We start from the raw sequence: 21075 nt of genomic DNA on the forward strand, positions 1-21075 counted from the left end.
CTTCACTCGTGAAATGACACTCTGGCATGAGAATATCGGACTGGGGCTTGCTGTCAACACAACGCCCATGCAACTGGAGCAAACTAATCAGGCAGAGCAAGAGGATTCTATGCGTTTCAATGGTGAGTGCACTTGTGTCATTGCTGCACAGCACATGGCCGTACGAGTACCCCTCTTCAAACAGAGGTGCAAGTTCCCCATTTGCCCCTGAAGCATGGAGCATAGAGGGGCACAGCCACCACGTGTATTAAGGCAGCATTAAATAAGTCATGTGAGCACGAATGTGAGCGTAGCCTGACGAATCAGCTAGCCCAGTTACGAGACGCAGGCTTTCCCCATTCTGTCATCACATCCATATGCGAACCACTCCTGCAGAGAGCAAAAACAGAACCAGGCAACAAAGAACAGAGGCAAGACAGGAGAACAGCGCACGTAGTTCCGTACTTGCACAAGTTGTCACACCATCTTAAGAAATGATCAAATAGGCACAATGTTAACTTGCTTTTCAATGCCCCTTACATGCTGTCTTCGATATGTGCATGCATGAAAACAAAAAACAGGCCCCCCACGAGCACAACTAATCACAAGACCCGTTTCACTTAATGCACGAGTAATGTGGTGTATCAGATTTCCATGAGCTGTGGGAAAGTTTATATAGGTCAAACTGCACAATGTTTCGGTGATCTTGCTCATCAACACTGCAATAATGCAAAGAATCGATATGGTAGCCACTTAGTTGACCATTGTAAGAAGTGCACATGCGTTCCATGTTTGAAAGAACGAAATTTATAGGAAAAGGAAGATGTAAGAAGGCAGAAGAAATTTTAAAGGCCTTTTGGATTCATGACAAGGGTGGCAACTGTGTCAGTTCGCCCTCTCTTCTACCGTCAGAGAGAGAAATAAACTTCTTGAAAGAAAGATTGTGATTGCGATTAGTGAGTGATTGTTGTGCGCATGTTTATTCTGAGAATGTATAAGAGGCTGGTTTTCTTGTAATAAACATTCAGTTGGCCGTCAGCGCTTGTCCCATGGTTTTTGTTTCATTTGCGCCGTTACTTTCCTTGCTCTGAAGATAAACGGCGCAAAAAGGCACGGCCAGCGATAAGGAAACACACAACACAAGCGCAGACTTCTAACTGAATTTTTATTGACACAAAAGCGTCATCTAAGTATCTGCGGGAACAGTTACAAAGAAAGGAAGAACAGGAAAAAGATGTGCTGCCACGAAAACAGCAAAAAACATTAACCCCGGTTTTCGGGGCGTGGGTTCGGATCCCACTTCTGACACCATGTGGTGGGAGGGTTCGAGCCGAGGCGGCCGAGGAGGCAGGCTAAAGGCCGAGGGCCAAGGAGTAAAAACACACGCTCCGAGTCCCCAGCAGAAGTGCCCCCATTTATTGACAGTATACCCTTTATATACCACATCCTATAGAGGGCGCCTCATATTTGACTTGGCACTCGCACCCTCTACAGCCTACTGCGCAACCCCGGTCCCCCTGCAAGAGCTCCCTGTCGAATAGTGCAACCGATAGCTTTCTTATCGATAACTGTGGTCAATAAGATCCTTTCTTTGTAATTGTTGCCGCAGATACTTTCATGTCAATAAAAATTTCATGTCCTGTTTGCTTTTCGTTGGCTGTGCTTTTTCGCGCTGTTTATGTTCAGTATGAATAACCAACTAGCCCAGTCAGCTACATCATTAAGACAGGCACAGAAAATAATTCCGTAATTCTTGTAGCCAAAATACGGAAGCACACTGACACGTGGTACTGAAGTTCTCTAGACCAAAATGCAATTCGGGTTCCTATGGTATGCTGACCAGGTCGATGGGGTGAGGCGTGGGTAGACCCCCACCCCCTGTATTGCAGTGCGGTGCCAGGGGGGATGAGCGCACCTATCTCCAGCAAAATCTGCCTGCATGCTTGACTTAATTTTCTTGCAAATCTTATTGGCACCACTTTCTAATGGGTCATTCCATGCCAACTGTCCCAGTCTGGGCGCTCGACAAAAATCGATTTCTCTGAAAAAATCTGAGAAAATTACACACATATAGACATTAGTTATACAGTATTTTCCCAAAATATTTTGAGCGGCAAAAATTTTTCGGGCACGTGAGCGCCATTTCAACTTCTCGATATGGTGGAAAACCAGGTACGAACGAAAAATTCGCTATAAATGGACCGTTTCATGCATTCATTTGAAACTTGCTTTTTTGTGTTTTTGGAGCATCGCGCTTTCATTATAGGATGGTTGCTTAGAGTAGCTTTATATTTTTCACTCCTTGGCGCGTAGGTAAAATTGAGTAAATTGCTGCGTTTTCGGGAATTTTTTTACAAAACAAGATTGTAGACCAAATACACCAATTATTTTTATAGAACTCTTCATAAAATGTACTATCTTATAAACGTTTTGTTTTGCCTGTGTGAGGCGCACAGGCTCTAAAATAAAATCCTGAACTTGGAAAAAACGCTACATTGGCCTATGTTCAGACGTCTGTAGCACCCTAAGGTGGTCCAAGAAAAAATAAGCGGAAAAGCGCATACGATTGAGAATCACAACACCTTCGTCCACAGAAAGTTTAATCGAAGTAGTTTTTGTTTTAGTCAAGAAAAAAATTTTTGAATTTTAGTCCCACCATTGCATTATTTTTCTATGGGGTCAGTACAAACCGACTGAATTTACTGCATAAAAAAAGGAGGCAGTGTATTCGTAGCACATGGTTTTCAGTTCCTTTTGTTAGTACTTTATAATATATATTACATATCAAGGAGATGATAAACAGAGGTAAAAATATAACAATATCATTGACTTAGATGCCTAAATTCCCCAATAATGAATCGCGTTACTTATTGCATGCAGCTCTGAGAATCAATTGGCGTCAAAATAAGTTAAGTCTCAAAATTCATGTAAACCGGATAAAGGAGGCGTGAGCGTGGTCATTTATAGCGGATCCAAACGGAGTTCATCAAAGTATTCCGCAACGAACGGCACATGATGTGACAACGCGCCGCGTATTCACGCATTCCGTCCGTCGTCCGTGACACTACGGACGGGATATGCCAAGCTATTTTTCACATCCTTATTTGGATGGTTGCAGGCAGCAGATTTTGGTTAAAGTAGAATGGGTCTGTCTGGTAACATGCACTGTTTTACAGCTGTTATGAGATCACAACAGCCTATTTTTGTGGCGTAGTTGTCCGGCGCCACCGCCTGCGCCTCCGGTGTGCGTAAACAATGCAATAAGTAACGCGATTCATTATTGGGGAATTTCGGCATCTAAGCCAATCGTATTGTTATATTTTTACCTCTGTTTATCATCTCCTTGATATGTAATATATATTATAAAGTACTAACAAAAGGAACTGAAAACCATGTGCTACGAATACACTGCCTCCTTTTTTATGCAGTAAATTCAGTCGGTTTGTACTGCCCCCATAGAAAAATAATGCAATGGTGGGACTAAAATTCAAAAATTTTTTTCTTGACTAAGACAAAAACTACTTTGAATTAACTTTCTGTGGACGAAGGTGTTGTGATTCTCAATCGTACGCGCTTTTCCGCTTATTTTTTCTTGGACCACCTTAGGGTTCTACAGACGTCTGAACATAGGCCAATGTAGCGTTTTTTCCAAGTTCAGGATTTTATTTTAGAGCCTGTGCGCCACATACAGGCGAAACAAAAACTTTAGAAGATAATACGTTTTATGGAGAGTTCTATAAAAATAATTGATGTAGTTGGTCTACAATCGTCTTTTGTAAAAAAATTCTCGAAAACGCAGCAATTTACTCAATTTTACCTACGTTCCAAGGAGTGAAAAATATAAAGCTACTCTAAGCAACTGTCCTATAATAAAAGCTCAATGCTCTAAAAACACAAAAAAGCAAGTTTCGAATGAATGCGCGAAACGGTCCATTTATAGCGAATTTTTCTTTCGTACCTGTTTTTCCACCATATCGTGAAGTTCAAATGGCGCTCACGTGCCCGAAAAATTTTTGCCGCTCAAAATATTTTGGGAAAATACTGCAGAACTAATGTCTATACGTGTGTAATTTTCTCAGATTTTTTCAGAGAAATTGATTTTTGTCGACCGCCCCGACTGGGACAGTTGGCGTGGAATGACCCTAATATGAAAGCGTAATGTATTTCTGCTGGAACATCCGGTGGAAAGGTGGAAAAAATCAGCTGATGAGTAGACAGAATCATGCAGCCTTGCGCTGCAGTGCTGACCACCAGAAGATGACACAGCTCATCCTTGATTACGTAACTCTGCTGGATGCGACCAAAGTCTTTTTTTTTTCTTTTTGCATCTGCAATAGTGAGCAGGCAAATTACATGGGCATGATTCTTCCGATGAAAACTACAGCACATAAGAAAATATACGTAAGAATTTTTTTTGTAAGAAAAGAAAATGTACATTTCATTATATCACCATTTTCAACAGAATTCGATCTATAAGTGCATCATAATGCTAAGAAGATTATAACCTTTGAAGTAGCTCCTACTTGAGCAGTTAAAAAGATGAAGCATTAAACGCAGGAGGAGAAATAGAGACCCACAAGCGCGCAATAGAACGTTGCCAGGCTTAAATTTCCTCTGTTATATTCTATTATCATATTTTTATATTTACAGTGATCAAATGATGTATCTTAAAAGAATTTTTTGATGCACGCAAATGTGTTAAACTGAAATGAGCTGCTGAAGCTAACATGAATATACATAAAGCCTTCATGTTCGCAAGGGGTAAAAGTATTTGCTTAAAAAAGGGCATATAAAGCATACATGCCAATTGCAGTGCATATCTTATCCCCGTGAAACAAATTCTTGATATGAACTGCCGGCAAGCATAATTATGAGCACTTCCTTGTCAGCAAACATGTAACGTAGCAACAATACAGCGCTGCTTAGACGACACAAAGTTTTGCAAATGATCCCTGAAGATTGTACTTCGTTTCCTTTTTCCTTCATGCTCTTATTAACTTATTTATTAACTTATTTAAACGACTATTATTTATTTGCCCTTCAATTGTAAGGGGGCACATTTCGAAAGAAGGGTGCTGCTAATAACAAGAAGTATAAGACCCATCAGAAAAGGCAACTATGCATTTCATTATATCACCATTTTGGTCTAAGCATAGTGAAAATAAGAAAATATTTTAGTCAGGAAAAGCATGCGTGCCTACACACACACACACACATGTACGCACACACGTCATTGTTTGTTGACATGCCAGCCCCTCCTTGAACAAAATTTCAGGCTATGCCGTTGACACAACACATGTTCATAGAAAAGTTACCAGGTGATCTGCTGGGATGTACTAGAACATATGAAAAATTGGAACAAATGCAGCATGTCTTTCTCAAATTACTTTCATTAACTGAGGAACAGGAAAATCAAAGCAATTCTTGTCAGCGATGAACATTAGAAGATGTGTATAACTATGCTGATTCGTTGGGCCATAATATAATTCACATTCATGAACACTTTGCAAGGGAGGATTCAGCTGTTCTTTTCTGTCCTGGGCTGCTGTGATATGATGGATCAAAAACATGCATGGACTGTAGCTTCATTACAAAGGCCTCAAGAGAGTCGCAAGCAACTCCACTTGGAATTGTAAGACACTGTGAAATGCTCTTGTTCATGAAATAATGAAATTCTGGAAAAGTAATGTGGGCTGAAATCTTCCACAGTTATCTTGATGATGTCGTTGTATTTTCTTTATTGAAAATTGCAGTTTGCAGATTCTCATGTTGTGAACGTGTGGCATGAGCTGTTCTAAGCTAGATTTCTGGCAGATTGTTCTTACTCGCTTTTGTCAGGTAAAGCATTTCTGGGCCATGTTGACCTGCTTCATTGTCTTTCTTTAACAGAAAACGACCGCTCAACCCATTTCTTTGAGAAAAAACAGCAGGTGTGTTGACGCTGTTTCAACTCCTTTTCACTTTCTCAAGAGTGGTGCTACTCAATACCCTGCGAGTTGACTGCTTTCAATTCCACAATAGAAATGTTTTCTTTATATCTTATGTTCCATATCAGTATTCATGATGAATAAAAAAGCACAAAAAACGTGAGACAAGACAAAGAAAGACAGACAGCTACACCCAGTAGGGACGAGGTGCACGAAGGGTAGAGAAAGGCCTTGGAAGGCCACCTCTAATGCAACCTCGATTGTGCCTCTCCCTCTTTGTATACAGAAAGCAAATTAAGAGGACAAGAAAAAGGAAATTTTTCGTATCTGATGCAGTTTCTTTCATTTTCTTGTGCGCATGGCTGTCAAACATATGAAATCATGCCACAGCCATTTATTACTGGCGACAAAACTTCGCTAGGTGTTTGCATAGCATTTCAAGCTCGCCATTCCGGTCCGTCCACATTGCCAGAAGCTGTTCACTCATCGTGGACAGGAACCGTGCTGTTATCCCGTGTGCAAGGGTGTGCAGTCTTGTTGTGTGTGCCATACCTTGCGATATCCCTCTTTGCACCAGAGAAAGTAAAGAAGCTGTGTGTATAGGGATGGACACACTCCATTTTTACATTTCTTGCACTTCTCGACAACCCCCGGATTGACAGACAGCTAAACCTTTTCAGAAAATTTATAACTGTTTTTCTTTTCTTCATTCAATGTCAGTGACTTCAAGTTACTGGCAACTTCACAATGAGGTACAAAACTTACACTTGGTCTTTTTCATGTGGCATAATCCCTCGCTGTCATCGCTTCATTGCCTCATGGCATTTGGGACACCTTGTATGCCAATACAGCTGGCCATGTTCTAGCCTTTCAGGATGCTTCAAATTATCCTATATTTGTACAGAAACTTTGTTTTTGCATTTGAAACTGTGAGAAGAAGGAATGGTAACAAACAAAAGGAAAATACACAAAGAATGGCTACCATGTATATAAAATTTATGTTAGCCAGAATGCTTAGATGCGATCCTCACCAAACGTCCATTTGAGCCACCCTTGTAGACGGCCACTCCAAGCACTGCCATACCCTTTGTGCTCATCCTTTCTTCCAGCCTTTGTCCCTGCACTGCTGTGATTGTAGCTGCACTCCACTCCTGTCTGATGCTGAAGTGCTTGCACATCATAGGGACCAGACAGCATGACAGCTTGTTGAAGCTTTCTTATTATGAAAGCTGATGATAGCTGTGTGGCAAAACATTCTCTCGCATTAAACAAGGCTGAGATAAGATACCTGATTGCATACATATGAGGCTTTTGGTGCTGTTCATGGTAAACATGTGTCTTTTTTTTTCCTTTCTATTATGTTCATATTCTTCAACAAAAGTTCAATTGTTAATATGGTAAAATCCCGAGCAAGAGCCCCCCTCTTTTTTCAGAGAGATTTGAAACATGCACCAGTGACAGAGCAAGCCCCCCTCCTGCCATTTTCAGTTTTATTCACTATTTTGGAAACAGTGAATGCATACATACTCAATAAAACATTCCATTAGAAGCAAGGGTGTGCATTTTTAGCACGAAATTGTTTTATGCTAGGGTTCACCGAAACACTAGTGACGTATTTCCGTCATGGATATGACGTTGATAAAATGGACGCCAACAGATGAGAAAGAAAAAAAACTGTAAAAAGCAGTTCCCCCACCAGGAATCGAACCTACGACCTCTTGGTCAGTGACGATAAGCGCCCGGCGCTCTATCGACTAAGCTAATAAGGCAAATTCACAACACTTCACGAATGCACCTTATATCGCTCCCACATTCATTACTTGCACGGTGCTCTCTGTTCGCGGGGCTAGACAGTGCAGAGCAGTGTCGCCGTATGTGAGTGGTGCAGTGAAGTAATGCAGCATGACACTTACTAGCACCGATAGCAAACGATTTGGCGACGACGCAGTTAAAGCATGGCCTCTGAGATTGCGTGCAGGCACACAATCTCGGAGGCCATGTTTAAAGCGTCTTGATACCAGCTAAAAACACTGGCCACGCTAGCATCGGGGAGTCGCCCTAGACGCAGTTACATTCTTTGCCTTTCGCTTTGTGTTAGCGTGTGACAGCTCGGTGTCGGAGTTGTGCAGCTTCCACATGCACCAACAGTGTTTCACCGCCGAATGCTTCGGGTGCGATAGCACAGACTAATAAAACTGCAGTAAGCGCTGCAAAAAACTAGCACCGATATTGACGGGCGAATGCCGTGCCTTGGTGGAGTAAGACAGAGGCCAGCGGGATGTGGAACGCCTGCGCGCATTCGCGGCTCGAGCTACAAACCTGTGTTGCTGTTAGGTGGTAGTGTATGCATGAGCACAGGCGTAAGTTACCCTATTACTCGGGAGCGCACACCGTGCTGTTTCCCTCCTTAAGTGATGACGCTTTGAAGAAGTGTATATCGAGTACCAGTGTTTATTATGTGTTTGCTGATATCTTTGCACGGGATTCACGATACGCTGTGTCCAGGTAAATGTTAACAACTTCAGCTACCACAATGGTTAAATCGTGATCATGAGCGTTAAATCACGGGATGGAGATGTGCCACTAGGCATCAACGTTGGTGCATCCACGTGAAACGATGCTATAGCTGCCAAACACCGATAGATATTGTACAAGATCTCATATATCACTACAGAATAAGCACTACTTCTGTGAAGACACGTTCCACTTTCGTGTTATACCGATATCAGCCATGTTTATTATTCCCAGCGGCTCTTCTGCCGCCCTCTTGAATTTTAATCTGCGACCGAGCAATGGCCTCCTCCAAATCTTCTTGGATTACCTTTCAATGAAAGGGGGGGGGGCTTGATTTTATGTGGTATGCGCTTGTCCTGCAGCTTTCTTCGTGCTCTTTTTAATCATCACTCACGCAACAGCCTGTTCTTCTAAGCTGTACAGTTATTGGATGTCTTGGTGCCAGTACTGTCACCAGAAACAACATGTATGCAGTGTATGATTAAGGAATGCATAAGAGGCCTCATTACACTCTCAAGGCATGCAATGCGATAGAGGATTGCTAAAGTGCCAGAAACAGATTCAGAAAACTGTTCACAGTTGCTGTACACCAGGTTGCTTATACTATGATCAGAGATGAAACATACATATGCGTAATATGTCTTACGGCCCTTTAGACTATTAAACAAGTTTCACCTCGATATATTTTGCATGTTCCACCTGTCTGTCTGTCTGTCCAACACATAACATGGCTGTGTTGCAGCAAAGTAGATTTCATGAATCTAGGTATTCTGCAAAACACATAAAACCTCTGCCTCTCATGCACTCCTTCATGAACTCCAATCTGGTCAAGCTTCCATGCTGCAAGAACTTAAATCCATTCAGCACAAGTTATCCTAGAATGAGAGCACCATCAGAGAGATCAACAATAGGCTTACTACAATAGAAAGCGATTGCGAATCGATAATCGGCATAAGAGAGCAAATCGACGATATCCGGGTGCTTTCTGATCAAAACGTGAAAGATATAGAGACAATCAGTGTGAAATGAGATGACTCGGAAGACCGAGCACGCTGTTCAAACCTAGTTTTTTTTTTGTTTTCTGGATCACGAACATGAAACATGGGCAGAATCGGAGGCTTTTAAAAGCTTAGGCCCCAGCAATGCTAATCCGAGAAGAAAGTCATCTTTGTGTCTATACATAGCATAAGAAGCATCCTGCTGAAAGCAGATGCTCTGCAGAGCCTAATTAACATAATGGAATCAGATTTGTTTGCGATTACAGAAACATGGCTCAACCCTTCTATCACTGACACCGAGTTGCTACAGCTTTTCCCAGATTCCAATATATTTCGACGTCATCGTACTAACAAACGTGGTGGTGGCGTCCTAATAGGTAGTCTTAAAGATCTTCAATGTAGCGAAATTAAGACATCCTCGAGTTTAGAAACCATCTGCGTTCTTTGCAATACTTCTTATCCTCCCACAATAATCGGTGTTTGTTATCGTCCTCCTGGTAGTGACCCCCTTTTTGTACCCGAATTCAATGAGGCTGTTCGCTCCTTAACTGAGTCTTATTGACATTTTCCAATACTGCTTTTCGGGGACATTAATTTTCCGGTACTATCTTAGACTAACCTAGCATGTGTGGCTTCCAAAAACAGTACAGAGAGCGATTTCTTCAATTCATGCTTAACTTTTGGACTAACTCAACTCGTCGATGAACCTACTCGCCACGGTGATAATTCCCCTAATATTCTTGACCTTGTTTTCGCTTCTGAGCCTGACAAAGTATCTCAGATAACATTTCTGCCAGGGCTCAGTGACCACTTGGTAATTTATGCACTCTACTCCTGTCAACTGTCCCATACAACAAAAATAACTGAAACAATAACACTGCATGATAAAGGCAATTACTCCGTTATAAACTCAGAGCTCAAGCAATTTGCTGCTTTCCTTCTAACTGAAGTTTCAAAGTGTTGTGTCAAAGCAAACTGGCTGCTCTTCAAAAACAAAATAATAGATCTATTCGCTAAACATGTGCCCAAAATTACCGTAACAGAGAAAAAATCATCCCCGTTGTTCAACGTCATATTGAAACGACTAAACAATAAAAAGAAAAGGCTCTTTCGATCAGCAAAGCAGTCCAATAACGCATGCGAGAGGAACAGCTACTACGCCACTATGACGCCACTACGAAACTATGGTCCGGGACATCCAGCGACTGACAGAGCGACAGAACAAATGGTATCGACTTTCCATGATACATCGAGTATGCATCTGAACCGTGATGTGCTACCAAGCGAAAACTGACAGTTTCATTGAAATGCAGTACGGCCGCATGGAGCCGATCGTCTCCCAGCCGTGCAGCGACTCGGCTCACTCCATCACTACCGGACCGCTTGTGCACCGGCACTGCACGCGCGCATTTACGGTGGGTGTGTTCTTCGTACCCCCTCCGCTTCAGAGCGTGCACGGATGCGGCGAACAGCTTGTTAGATTAATGCGGGGATGCGATGCACACTTTGCAATGTTCTAGTGGTCTTGGCAGCGGACGAAGGTGCATTTGGGTTGTCGCCTAATAAAAGCGTGCAGTACAGTTACAGTAGTGCTACCCTTGCTGTACCACAAACGTGCATTTAGTGTGATAACCATGATAACGTCAGTGCAGCGAGGTTTCTCAGTGCCCACGACCCGCAACGGTCAACTCCGCAACAGCAAGCTGCTTTAATACCTACAAAGCGGTGCACGCTTGAACATGGTCCTGCACAACGAAGAGGCAGCGATCGGCGGCTCAGTTTGTTCAGGTTGTCACCTATTAAAAGTGCACAGTAGGCTTTAAGTAGTGCTACGTCACACGTGTGCCCGAGCAGAGAGCTGAAGATACTTATTGTGATAAGGTTGTCGGCAATAAGTCTATCGTGGCGTTCTATGGTGGACGCCTTCGTTCTTTCCCGATGCACCCCGCCATGGTGGTCTAGTGGTTATGGCACTCGACTGCTGACTCGAAGGTCGCGGGATCGAATCCCGGCCGCGGCAGCTGCATTTTCAATGGAGGCGGAAATGTTTGAGGCCGGTGTACTTAGATTTAGGTGCATGTTAAGAACCCCATGTGGTCAAAATTTCCAGAGTGCTCCACTACGGCGTCTCTCATAATCATAACGTGGTTTTGGGACGTTAAACCCCAGATATTATCTTTCCCGATGCTTACCAGCAAAGGCATTGCCACAATCACGAGGAAGTCGGAATCATTGATCGACAGATCTCTGCACTTCTTGAAAAGACGGAAAACCTTTTGTGGCACATTGTGGCATCCGCTAGTTCAGTGGCGCAGTAAATTTTTATGGCCCAAAAAGTTATCGTGGTATGCACCAACCGGAAGGCACAGGACGAACCGCAGCAAATTCATTAGGCTCTATAGTGCTCGGTCGGGGATTCGTTGCAACTACGTTTGAAGTGGGTACACATTAACGAGGTTTGACTCACGATGCAGCAGCTGCGGCAGTGTCCACAGCCGTGCACTCAACCACTCTAGACAAGTGTGACTGTACTACGCTGCTGTGTGTTGATGGACTTCTTAGCTTGTGATCCTGTCCAGGGTTAGCCGTATTCCAAAGGCAATACTGTCACACACAAAAAGAGGTAACTATCTCAGCTGCGATACCAAGTGATGTGCTGTGACCAAGATTTTGAGTTGGCGTTTTGTGTCCGTGTTTGCACGCTGTCTTTTATCATTAAGGTTCTCGAAAAGTGGTTAAAAAATGCAGACTTCGTCATCACTGATAGGTTTGTAGCCAATCTATTTAATGCAATCAATCCTGAATCTCACAGTTTTGATTTGGCAGTTCCAAAAGCAGATTTGGGCAGAACCCATGTCCTGCGATTTTTCAAGAACATCTCATCAACTGCTAGCACGTCCTTTCGTCTCACACAGTTAGCAAAGTGTGTGGATTATGACGAAATGCGCCGAATTAAAAGAAAATGATTTTCGCACCTAGTTAAACTAAGTAGGAAGGTGGGAGTGCCATCGTGTACACGTTCTGTGAATTAAACGCAACGTAACGAGAGAACGAGAGGGAGCGAACAGCGAATAGGCAAAGGGCAAGCACCCCAGAAGAATGCGTCACATTTTAATTAGGCTTGTGCGAATATTCGAGAACTTCAAATATTCGAACGAATATTATAGTATTCGAATTCGCTTCGACACGAATTTAAATTCTAGGAAATTTCGAAGTATTCGAAATGAACGAATAGGCATATATATAAACCGCATGTAACCCCCTGTCAAGGTGGTTTCACTGCAGGAGAGGGGTGCTATGCCGTGAATACCTATAACCAGGAGAAATCCGCACTGCCGCGAAGCCACACTTCAACGTTAAATGAACATACAGTAAAACTTCGTTAATTCAAAGTCACTGGGACTGTGAAAAATCTTCTAATTAAGCGGGTTTTCGAATTAACTAAACATACAAAAAGCGGGATGCAAGGAACTTTGAATTACTGGAAGTAATCAGAGGTGGCACATAGTTTGCAGCTCCAAGGGTTATGTTTTCCAGCAATACCCGGTCCCAATTTTGCCGCTAAACCAGAGAAACGGCGGGCCTCGCTGCTGCCAGCGCAAGAAAAAAAAAAGAGAAAGGGAAGATAGAAACGGTCTCGTGGTCAACTGAAATGCGCGCCTGCGGAGAAGACATGCTTCACTGCAACATAGTGGTGACACACGGGCAGCATGCCACCTGCTCCTCGCAGCGTCAGCACGTCATGATGCGACCATTCGTTCATTCTTTCTGGTAAAATAAAAAAATTAATAATGACTAGTGTGACGGAATTCGCGATGTGTTCTGGGTGGAAAAGATGATCATTGAAGTTTTCGAACTGAATTTTCGAAGTAGGCGTTGCAGGCAAGAACTCCACCAGCAGTGCAAGTGCGCAAACAGCTGGAACAACCGCCAATCGGAGGTACGCATACATCGCGAATTCCGTCACACCGTCCTTTATTAAATTCTCCATTTTTCCAGAAAGAATGGCTAAATCATGACGCGCTGACGTTGCGAGAAGCATGCGTCATGTTGCCCGCGTGTCACCGCTGTGTTGCAGTGAAGCACGTCTTCTTTTCCGCAGGCGCACAAAGTGTTTTATGCCGGTGTCCACCACGGCTGGACTGACGTATTTCCGTCACAGATATGACGTTGTAAAATATAAAGACTAACAGTGCGCAAAGAAAAAAAAAACCAGACGAAAAAGTTTCGTCACCAAGAATCGAACTTACGACCCCTCGCTCCGCAGCGCGAAACGATTCGGCCACGGACGGCACGTTCTCCGGGCTATTTATATACACCATTTGCCAGTGGCGGTACTCAGAGATCGGCGTTACAGCGTGTTTTCGTTATCACTAGCGAGATGGCGCGAAGGGCTCGAAGTGCGTAGAGTTACTGTATATGCTACCTCTGGGTAGCAGAGTTGCGCATGTCTTTCAAACGCCGCTAGCAACCATGCATTGCGGAGAAGCTGACGCTCAGGTCAATTTCTGTATTTTCGACGACGCCGCTGCAGCGAACTGAATTAACATTAGACATCGATAGCCAATGTTTATCGCTGGTATTCGACACGCCAGACATGTTAATTGTCGACACGGTAGCAATGTCGCCTGCGCAAACGTAGTGCGACTTCACCGCATAGCTGTGGTTGCTAGCCTGACCTATGCGCAACTCTACTACCTAAAGGTAGCATATACAGTAACTCTAGAAGAGCGTAGGGAGTCTTCATGTGCCCGCCTCCGTGCATGAGGCACGGAGGCGCACACATGAAGGTTTCTGAGCGCGCTTTAAGGTCGTCGCCGTTGCGACGAGCGCCCGCCTCCACAGGGCGTGGTCGCTCGTGCGTGCGCTTATCTCGTGATCGCGGTGGTTTGTACGTTTCGCGTTGAGAGCACGAAGGTCACTTTGTTCACTGCAGCGGCTGCTTTTGCGAAAGGAGCGCGGTGCTCACGCAGAAATAAGTTACAAAGGTGACAGTTAGTTCGCTCTCATCCTGTGTATGTTCGTTCCGTGCGTCCTTTCTGCTTGAGCAACGCGTTGCAAGTTTCGAGCTGCTTGCCGTTCTTCGCGTGACATTACAATTTGTTGCTGCAGCATTCATTCCTTCGCCCTTGGGGCGAAAGAATGCGCAACAAACGCTCAACCACGTCTGTGAAGACACGTTTCACTTTCGTGTTATACCGATTCCTATGACAGAGGGATCAGCCATGTTTTTTCCCCCTCTTTTTTTTTTGCGCTGGCAGCAGCGAGGCTAGGATGCTTCACAATTGTCACTCATTAGTACCAATACATTGCATTGCCTTGTAGCTCCTAAGGGTCATCGTTTCTGCGGATTTGTGGCTAAATCGGGATCGGGAATTGGCACATGGCACCGAAAGTTTTCCTATGAACCGGGCTGGTACTGACCGCCGCTTCAAATTATCCACTTAAATGTACATTGCAAAATACGGAGCCGCAGAAATCCGTCGAATTATGCGGGATTTCGAAATAACCGAGTTCGAATTAATGAGGCTTTACTGTATTATCCTCACATCGATTCATCATTTTTTAAGTTTAAAAGCTTGTTATGTTGGCTTATATGCTCTGAGTATAGTAAATTTTAAAACGTAATGTATTTTACAGGTTATCACTTGCATTCTACCGAAAGTCAAATCCTGCTACTGCTCAAAGTTGCTTCCACTTCCCTTTGAACCAAAAAGAATGACATATGCATATGCCTTGTTTCAACTTTAAAAATATGTATTGTGCAGGTTAGTTAGTTCATGACAAATATGCTCATTTTTTTTATAATATGTGATATATACTATTTGAATTCGCTTCGAAATTATTCAACCAAATCACTATTCACTTCGAATTCGCTTCGGACCTAAAATTTACTATTCGCACAAGCCTAGTTTTGATTGTCTGCTGAGGAAAGTCCAACATGTTTGCAACACATGAAGAAATATAGAATTATTATAAATGAACACCAATACTTGAAAGCACTGCTTTTCAAAGCTTGAAATTGAAGAGCACAATGACTAACCATTTATTTGTGTTAATGTCTTGATTGGGCACTAGGTGGTGTCACAATTTCACGAGACGTTCCATGGGAGTGCTGGTTGCCATTTTCACAAACTATTGGAACAGGATTTAACTAAGCCACACACAAAGCAGACTAATTCGATTCTCTGGCACGAGTGCTTACATTTCGATCTAATCCAAGTCGTCGGGAGACTGTTCTATATCCATTCTATTGGAAGGAACGGTGTATCCATCTGTTCTGTGCCCGCTCTTTGCCTAGCAGACGACAAAATAATTGACAGCACTGCCTTTTTTGGCTGCTGTTCTCATGCCTCACCATCATAAGAGCCTCCAGCAATCCCGTGTGGCGCAACAGTACATTCTATCACAGAACGTGTACAAGATTGTGTCCTAGTGCACCCCATTAACCCCTTTAAGGCTAAATACAAGATCTTAAATTGCAAAAAAAAAAGTCTTCTTTCAGACAGTGCAGAAACAGAGTAGCCTGTGTGCATAATTTTGCACATGGAATACAAGCAGAAGCAGCACAGAAATCTCACAAAACAAGCTTTTCCTGAAGGTGATGAAAAAAAAAAGATGCTGAAGTCAGCACTTGCCAGAAGTGAAGCATGACAAGGGCATGAACTTGTAGCTACTAACCAAACATATGGGACAGAAATTTGAGAAAAAGTTAAAAAGTCACACAGTGTGCGATGGGAAGAAAAATGATAGGTGCAACAATAGGAGACACCAGGGTGGATCAGATCTGTCCTGGTTGAGAAAACAATAGAACTATGTGATTACGTAAGGTGTCAATTAGATTGAATGGATACCAAGAGATTGGAAATGAGGATGGCAAGGTGGAGTTACAAAACTGCAGGCATTAAACGGAATGGGCTTGCTCGGTTGGAAACCCTTTGTCGTGCAGTGGACGTAAGACCAGGAGCATGAAGCGTGCCTGTGTGGGATGAAAAAAAAAAAAAAAAAAAACGCCTCTGAAACCCTCTTTAGTAGCTTCGCTGTAAAATGCACAAAAGTTGCCAGCGACAATTGAAGCAAGTTGGTTGAGGTGTGTAGGGAAAGCCACGAAGATATCTCACGACTTGGTTTCTCGTTTGGTATCACAATCTGCACAAGGCAACAGAACTGTATGGAAGGTTGCGTTGTTCCCTAAGCAACATAAAAAAGTATTTTGTGCTTAACTCTGCTTTGGAAATGCTGAATCCTATGGCTTAGGTTTTTCAGTAAACTCAAGTTTCTTTTGTACATGTCCCTAGCAGTGAATAATGTTTAGAACATAGCATTTCTGGTGTCAACAGCAAAGCAAAGCATAGCTTTCAAATCTGCTTTTTCTTGCCCAGTAAGAACCGAGTGCAACGTGGACACAAGGGGTGGGCTGATGAAGGGATTCCTGAGGAAGGAGGCTAGACAACCCCACACGTGGGGAACGAGACGCAGGTGACCCACAGTTCATGTGTACAGCGCAGCATGGCCACAGACAAGCCAGGTGCCTTCAAGTATTGCAGAAGGGCTCATATAGCTTGCTGGGCAGATGAACTGCGAGGCCAGGCTTCCACCATCTTTTCTTAAATAAAACACCAACCATCGAGGCTGCTCGAGGCAAAATATTAAAAAAAGATGAGGCAGAAATGCCAGTAATAAATGGCAATAAACTGCAACCAAAAGACCAATGTGGAAAATAGCACTGAGCGCAATTCGTGTTACGTTACTTATGAAAAAGACAGCACGAATAAATGGACGTAATGTCACAAATGCATGCTCAGCTGTGTTGGAAATATTAGAAAGACGACACATCATCAATTCACAAGAAGTTAATGCCGCACTCAGCTACATAGTCTGAATCACCAGAAACAATAAAATAAACCGATCAGTTTTTTTAGCAATATCAGTGGAGCTCACAGCAGTTCTCAAAAACATTTTACCAGTCCCTTATGAAAAAAAAATTTTAAAGAATGCATCATCAAGAACCAAAAGACTGCTTTGTTTAGCAATCTGAAAACAAATCAACCAAGAATGCGCCATCCACTAAAATGCAGACTGAATTGGCTTTGCTTACGGATTACACACACATTGAAGCTAGAATGTCTCAACAAAATTTGGTGAGCCAAGCAGAAATAATAATATAAATAATGATGTATCGAGGCACTTGAGGTTCTATGGTATCCGAAGTCTTAGTAATTGTGCTTCCTGCTAACAGCATTGATGGCGCTCAAGGGCTGCTGCATGTCCAGTATCACACAATAAATGTCATTGGGCTAAGTTGACCACAAAGCAGTGCGAAGCTGACAGGAAGCAAGCAAATTGTTTTTTTCATCGCACTTACCATGTCAAAACAGTGGCCCTGTAAACATGTGACATTACATAATGATGTACAAAGCGGAGGTTTCAGGTTGGTGACGAGGGTGGCTGTGTTGTCACAGGCACAGATGCTACAACAGACGCCACAATGGCATCTGGCGTTGGTGCCCCCCAGGGGGAACAGGAGCGCAGATGTCGCCAAAGCTCGTGACGAGTGAGGAAGCCACTGGAGCAGTAGCCGCACTTAAAGGCCAGCTGCATTTCGTGCTCCTGCTGCAGGTGCTCGGTGAGGAGCTCGCGTCGACTGAATCCCAGTTGGCAGAACTGGCACCGGTAGGGACAGGCACCCGTGTGCAGACGCTGGTGCGCTTTCATGTTGCACTTCTGGGCAAACGTCTTGAGGCAGAACTCGCACTCAAATGGCCGCTCGCCCGTATGTGTGCGGTGGTGACGCTGCAGTGTCTGCTTGTAAATGGTCGAGTAGTTGCAGAAACTACAGTGAAATCGCCGCACATTCTGTGGAACTGCTGCTCGGCTAGAGGATCGGCTGCCACCTCGATACACACCTGTAAGGGAGGTACAGAGGTACGGGCATTGGCAAAGCATCGCAACAACAATCGCCAGCTCCACTGAAAGGCTTCTGTCCCGACACGAACTAACTCTATCAAATCAGCTAATTTTCTGTGGCTAGAATTTCTATTCCCTCAGCACTCATTATTAATATAGTAAAGCATCAGTTATCTGCTTCACGAGTCATGCAACCTGCCCAACTTCAACTTTCCCTCTTCAAGGGGTACTGACACTACTTTTCGAAGCTTAGTTTACTGTATGCTATGGAGACAGCTCTGGGCTAGTGTGATGCTGAGAAAATGCTGATAGCGTATCTTATTTTGACATTAAAGCAATTTTTTTGCATGGCACACTCACTGACGTCAGGCTACGGATCAATTCTGGTTTTGAAGACATCTAGGTACCAAAACATACAAAATGGCTGTTGTGGATCACCAACAGAGCCACCGAGCAGAGCGGCCATGGAAATGTCCCAATATCTTGCGCGAGCATGTGACAAGAAGCCCATACCGTGTTGTGACATCAACGTACAGTATGAACTGAAACTAGCTTTTAAAAACATACTGTATGCAATTTTTCAGGGTACACTCACGCTTACCAGTACATTTTCTAGGCTCTTGAAGGCATGGCCTTTCATTCTATGCAAAAGAGCGACAGCTGAAAATTTTCATCTCATTACCTTTTAGCCACAACCGGAGTATCAACTACATGCGTTCACTCTTTTATCCTTACTACTGGCTTCCTAAAACATTTGAAACTATATTATTGACAAGACAGTACTGATAGGCAGTCACAGCTGAATACACTGAACTAATGAAAATGAGCTAACCTTCAAGCAAACTGTCTTTTAAAATATAACAAACACGTGACAGTTGTTAGCTTGTCCAGTGAAACCAATCACACATAAACAAAATTGTAAATTTATTGCTAGAGTAGAAGGAGGTGAAATGGCAATTTCATAAGCACTCAAATTTACCAAAAACCAATGGATCATTTCAATGCTCTCTCTTATCTGTTTGCTTTAAAAATTCTTAGCAGCATTCTTCATCTAATTAAAGACATGCCCCTAACAATGGCAGTTCACCTGACACTCCACTTTTGACTTTTTTAAGTACACCACATTCAGAACTAGCATAATGCACTATCAATGATAAAGCTGGTGACTGCAGTGGCACAAATTGGGTTACTCAAACATTAATAGAAAAACACCTACTGATGCGCAATCTATGCAACAACTATGGCATTCCCATGCAATGGTAGATGAGAAAATTGTAATGCAAATATTAAACAACTTGAAAACCAAGGACCTTACGCACGAGTGGTATATAAGCATACACAGTTGGGAAGCCTACAAAAACAAAATGTTTCAAGCATCAGGGGTACGACGTAGATATACAACCACAGGTAGGAGAAAATCTCTACGGCCATAAGGAGCACATGACAATTAAGAGACAAACGCACAAAGCTCATTGCTGGTGATCAGCATTTATAGTTTATTGCTCAGCCAAACCTGCTCTGCATGAAAGTGAACAATAACAAAGCAAAGACGAGGTGTGCACACTTTGCACAAAGGCGCCCGTCAGAGTTGCTAGAAAAAGTAAACAAATTCGTTGTCCACATTTTGTTGTTAAGACATCATTACCCTGCATGGAGGCATTGATTGTTACAGTAGCACAGGACAAAATTACACACTGTGATTCATTGCAACAAATGTTTTTTTACTTGATACGAGACAACATTGCAAGAAAGCTGCAAGGAAGAGAAGTGTGCCACAAAAAGCATGCCCCACAAAAAAAATTTGCCGTAAAGCACACTCTGGTGAGTACAAGACATAAAAACAGCTATGCAATGTCTAGCCGAATACCCAAGCACACACAAACAAGGACAGAGGGAGGTGATGACAACACAAGTGCTTGTGTTGTGTTCTGCTATGCAAAACCAACTCGCCCAAAAATCTGTGCTCATGCAAGTCATTCAATTTAATGCACTCAAGGGCTATCAGCATGACTTTACCCGAACATTCTCACTTTCTTCTGTGGCCAAATGAAAGAGCACTACGAAAATCAATTGTCCTCACTCTGAGAACCAAAGAAGCAGACACATTGAAGGATATTTTATTAAAATTGCAATCAAGACGAAGCGATATATCAAGAGACAGGGCGACACAAATGAGAGTTACCGATCTTGTCATGTATACTTCCCACAATCCAAAGTGAACGACAGCACGTACAACATGGACAAAGAGAGAACGACAACACGAGCGCACTGCAACACCAACTGGCTCAATGTTGTTCCCTGCACGCTGCATTGTGTCTTCTGAGTAATAAAGCTTGCATTACCCAACAGAATAGCATCACTGCCTTTCCAACAGTCTCCACTTCCCACAGATTCAGGTAGCGTGTTGGATATGAGCTTTGTCTTCATCTCTGTCAATAAGCTTTGTCTTCAGGTGGCTTGCCATCAGCGAGGTTCACATAACATTTATAACAGGAAAGCCCTTTATACGAAGCACAATATAATAACCACATGGCTCATTGCAGTCAGACAAATGTGTAAATGTCTTGCACATGTAGGCTTTTTAAACTACAATGAACGCATCATGCCATGTGGGTGAAGCAGCGCACTGTCCAGGACACGAGAAAAGCATGTCTCTGCCTCACCCACGTAGTATGATGATTATTCACCAACCCAGCTTTCCATTTCACACACTTGATGGAGAGGTTGTGATGCACTGCTTTAGGCAGAAA

General features: G+C 43.2%; 1 protein-coding gene across 1 annotated transcript; it reads right to left on the reverse strand.

The window, feature by feature from the left end:
- Positions 1-17845: 17845 nt before the first annotated feature.
- LOC119406735 (protein krueppel-like) lies at positions 17846-20752 on the reverse strand. The gene is made up of 2 exons (XM_037673467.1): positions 20668-20752; positions 17846-18324 (listed from the first exon to the last, which is right to left on the reverse strand). Exons 1-2 carry the CDS (start codon positions 20750-20752, stop codon positions 17846-17848), a joined length of 564 nt encoding a protein of 187 aa, XP_037529395.1.
- Between the last annotated feature and the right edge of the window lie 323 nt (positions 20753-21075).

The sequence above is a fragment of the Rhipicephalus sanguineus genome, chromosome 10, assembly GCF_013339695.2.
Source record: "Rhipicephalus sanguineus isolate Rsan-2018 chromosome 10, BIME_Rsan_1.4, whole genome shotgun sequence".
NCBI lineage: Eukaryota > Metazoa > Arthropoda > Arachnida > Ixodida > Ixodidae > Rhipicephalus > Rhipicephalus sanguineus.